Source organism: Lactuca saligna, chromosome 1, assembly GCF_052625555.1.
Source record: "Lactuca saligna cultivar CGN05327 chromosome 1, ASM5262555v1, whole genome shotgun sequence".
Lineage (NCBI taxonomy): Eukaryota > Viridiplantae > Streptophyta > Magnoliopsida > Asterales > Asteraceae > Lactuca > Lactuca saligna.
The window spans coordinates 55,252,055-55,256,476 of record NC_136417.1 but is presented as its reverse complement, the minus strand read 5'-3'; the positions used below and the strand labels follow the sequence as shown (position 1 = coordinate 55,256,476).

The window sequence follows — 4,422 nt, the reverse complement described above, 5'->3', positions numbered from 1 at the left end:
ATGATTATAAAATATTAAAAACATTATATAAAAGGATTTGGGCAAATATGATATTTTAAAGGTTTATGAAGGATAAATATAATATTGAGAAATTAAATTGAGCAAATATGATATTTTAAAGTTTAAAATAGGCATATATGAAATTCTACATTTTTTAAATAAAACTATAAAAAAATATGTAAACCGTAGGTACGGTATGCCACCTATGGCGTATAAGCCGATAATGCATAAAATGTTTGTTAACAGTTTGTACACCATAGGTGGCATACTGTCCCCCACGGTTTGTACATTTTTTTGTTTCTATCTTATATATCATTATAGTTGTGTAAAGGTAAGTTATTTTGGTTTATTCTGTTTGATCGAAAAAATAATTGAATGCATAGAACTAAACAATGGTTTTTATTTATTTGTAGGCTTTTTTATAAGAAAAAGTAGTTTTTTGAACCCTCACTTAGTGTTTTGTTCTTAAAGTATATATGGACACAAAACCATATTCTTTTTATAGAGTATACCGTAATGGAATCAATCACCTATTGTTTTGGCGAAAAAAAATGATTTTTTTATATTGGATGATGAAACCATAAACCATCCCGTAATGGTAGGCACTCTTGCTCATCTACGGTGTCCTTTTTGGCTAGTTGCAAATATTTGTCTATCAAGTGAAAAGTTATTATCAAATGGCTAATGGTCTAACGGTGGAGTGACCATCTCATATGAAAGGTTAGAAGTTCAAATCTATATGGAGATATAAATGGTAATTTAAGACTAGATTAATTAGTTTGTGGTTTAAAAAAAAATTGAAAAGTTATTTTGTGATTTGGCTAGATTAATCCTACGATAAGTTTCATCAAATTTGCATGTGATCATTCAGAACATCAAATTATTCTTTTTTCCTTGAAACTTTTCGTCATTACTATATTAAGATAAAAACATATAATATTACGAACCAGTGTCAATTTGATGCACTGTATTCAACGTTCAATTATTTAATTAATGTAGGTATTTATAAATTTTATAATATGAATAAAATAATGTAACCAGTAATAATCAGTTTACTCAGATTTTATATATAAATTTAATGGACTCAATTGATTGTTGTCGTTTGTAAGCATCTTCAAATGCCACCACATCTAATTCATATGATTTCTGTCGCCATCTTCATATATTTTTCTCCTTTATAATGGCTTTCAGACTATTATTAAAAGCTAACTAATTAACTTAAAAAACGTACGACGTCAATGAGAGGTGAAGACTACGGTTTAGTGGTTTAAGTTGATTTTAGTCACCATTATAATTATATATATTGAGCTAATTGTAACTAATTGTATTGGGGATGTGAAGAAAATAATTGGAGCGGATTTGGCATATATCCGGACATGTTCTCTATCTAGCTTGCGTGGTTTTTTGGCGATTAATTCTTAAAAACTTGTAATATTACACTGATATTTGTGTAACTTTTGGATCATTTTATGCTAATTTCATTTGAGATACAAAAAATTTAAAATTGCATATATAGAAGATAATAGTAATTAAATTTGATGATTAGAAGTTTCATATAGATTTTGCTTTTAAACCGACAACTTTTTTTTAATGCATGTGTCTTTTACCATATTAACATTTAAAACAAATGTAATGCTACACAATTTGTCAGCTTAAGAAATACAATGTAACCCTGAACAAGATATACTATGCCAAAAGTATAATTTTCAAAATATTCAAATTATACCTAATTTAAATATATTTTTCCTTAAAAAATAACAAGTATTTTGCACTCAACGTAAAGGAATAGGCAAACTCTTACCACGTACAGTTAAAAATAACCAATGGAAGATTAAAAAAAAAAAAAAAATCTATTTTTTTCCTCGTCAAGTAATTTTACATTGCAATCCACACAAACCCCAAGAAACTGTGCCAAAAAGATTTCCTGATATGCTTTTCTTAATTACAACAGTCATTTAGTTACTCCCATCAATCATCATATAACATCCATCAGTAAGAATACGTGTTGTCTTGTTTTCATCATCATCATTCATCAAGTAGCCGCTGATGTTGACGCTGCTGCTGCTGCTGTTGTTGATACCAGTGAGTTGCTTCGCTTCTTCTAGGTTAATATGCAGCGGATTAACATGATTCTTGAAATACCCTTTTGGTTTCTGATCAACGTAGTTATGATCTGTCATGAAACCATGCCTTTGATCTCCAAACCACTGAAGGGAAAACTGGTCTTCTTGCTTGATCCGATGATGATCATACTTGTTGTAGCTTATTTGGTTCATGCAATTACCACCACCGTCGGAGGAAGAACAAGTTGTACTCAGTTCACCACCACCACCTCCGAACATCAGCATCCTTTCTTTCACCTCTGGGTAGTAGCACTCCTTGTTGATCATGCTCTGATCACCTTGAAACCCTGGATAATAGTTGTTGGAGATCATACCGGTTAAAGGGTTTGATGGTGGTGGCGCAAAGAGATCGGTAACATTCATATGATCGTCGACGAGGCTGCTACCGGTGAGGAGAGAGTTGGTAACATTCATGAAGTTAGAGTTGTTGTAAAACGATGAAGAAGTGTTGAAGAAATTGTCTGAATATTTATGATGATCTGAAAGTTGTGATGATTGAAGGGGAATAGATTGGTGAAAAGATGGCTTCTTTTGGAAGGAAGGAAGCATAGCCAATAGCTTCTTTCTAAGTTTGGTGTTCCAGTAATTCTTGATATCGTTGTCAGTCCTTCCTGGTAGCTGACCTGCTATTATTGACCATCTGTATATGCAATTTACACATGAACATCATTAAAGATACTTATGCACATAGTCAAGGAGATGTTAAAAGATCGACAAAATGAACCAAGAACAAAATTCTAGATTTGAGATTTGACTTGGCATGCATGCATACAACCATAATTGCTTCAAATTCAATTGATGGTTTCACTATATTTGACATCTCGTGGAAAGAAAGGATGTGGAATACTTGTGCAGCGAGAGTACAGTTGTATGTAGATACAAATGAAAGGTAGTGAGCGTAAGATAAAAAGAGGAAGTAGCAAAATGGATGATCCGATTACAAACCTGCTACCAATGCTAGCATACAAGCTGTAGATGATCCTATCTTCGTCTTCAGAAAACTCACCATGTTTAATATTGGGTCTCAAATAGTTTAACCATCTCAACCTGCAACTCTTCCCACATCTTTTTAAACCTGCTCACTCAACCAAAACAAAAACCCTTTTCATTTCTTGCAAGAAACACACATCAATGGCGAGAGATAGATGGATAATGAGAGAGAGAGAGAGAGAGAGAGAGAGAGAGAGAGATTAAACATACCAGCCTTGTGAGGAAGAGCGATCCAATTACCACCAGTGCCATGTTTGTTTATAAACTCTTTGAGCTTTGCATCTTCTTCAGGAGACCATGGCCCTTTTTTCACACTTGTTTTGTCACAACAAGGAGCTCTTCCCATCTCTCTCTTGGTTGTGCGTATCTCACTTAGTTGACCTTTTTCCGGTAGAAAAATCTCTCTTTGTTTCTTTCTCTCTCTGTCTGATCTGCTGTAAATAGACAATTTTGTCTCATGGGTTAGCTGGTTGGCTTTTTATGGAGTGAGGAACTTGTTTAGTCTCTCAAGGATGGAAGTCAGCAAGCAAATACAAAACAAAACTTCTTCCATTTTTAATTCAAAAAGAGAAACAAGAAGCCAAAAAATATTCTATATATCGAATCCATTCATCTATACAAAAAAAAATAAAAAATAAAAAAGTTAAAGTGTACCATCTGAGCAACTTATGTTAACCTATCCTAAGACCCATAGGACGTACATCGTGGAATTTAATTTAAGTGGAACTCTATATTAACTTTCCAAAAGAGTTATTGTGGAGAGAATTAACATTCCTCTCAGAATCGGAGGCTCGGTGAGGGTGAGGATAGATAGAGATGTACTAAATCACGGGGTGTGAGATGCCGGTTCTGATACTATATTAATATATATGTTGAGCTTCATATTAACTCTTCAAAAGAGCTTTTATGGTGAGAAGAAGGCTTCAACATATATAGACATTTATAAGGCTTTAGACCGTGTTACACCGATGTAGAATACACTAACAATAATTTAAGTATGTCGGAGTTTGAATCATGGACTTCATATGTTGAATTCTACTCCTAAACCACTAGGATCCTATGAGTGTAATCTATAACTTTTATATGTCTATTTTTCTAGAAGAAATAAAAGTATTAATAACTTTGTAAGTAAGGATTTAACATCTTTAAAATGGGCTTTAAGAGTCTTGCCTTTTTTAATTAAAAGTAAAAAATAGAAATAAATCAAATAAATATATTTAAATGATAAATAAAAATTATAAACAAATTATAGTCAAAACCTTATAAATGGTCTATGTGATTTTTCGAAATCTGGGATATAGTCCCTAAG

The 4,422-nt window shown here is 32.5% G+C and overlaps 1 protein-coding gene across 1 annotated transcript; it reads right to left on the bottom strand.

Annotated features, from left to right (window-relative positions):
• Positions 1–1,777: 1,777 nt before the first annotated feature.
• On the bottom strand, positions 1,778–3,583 carry LOC144998358 (uncharacterized). The gene is made up of 3 exons (XM_078958145.1): positions 3,324–3,583; positions 3,069–3,198; positions 1,778–2,763 (listed from the first exon to the last, which is right to left on the bottom strand). The coding sequence occupies exons 1-3, from the start codon at positions 3,457–3,459 to the stop codon at positions 1,956–1,958; spliced, it is 1,074 nt and encodes a 357-aa protein (XP_078814271.1). The 5' UTR covers positions 3,460–3,583; the 3' UTR covers positions 1,778–1,955.
• Between the last annotated feature and the right edge of the window lie 839 nt (positions 3,584–4,422).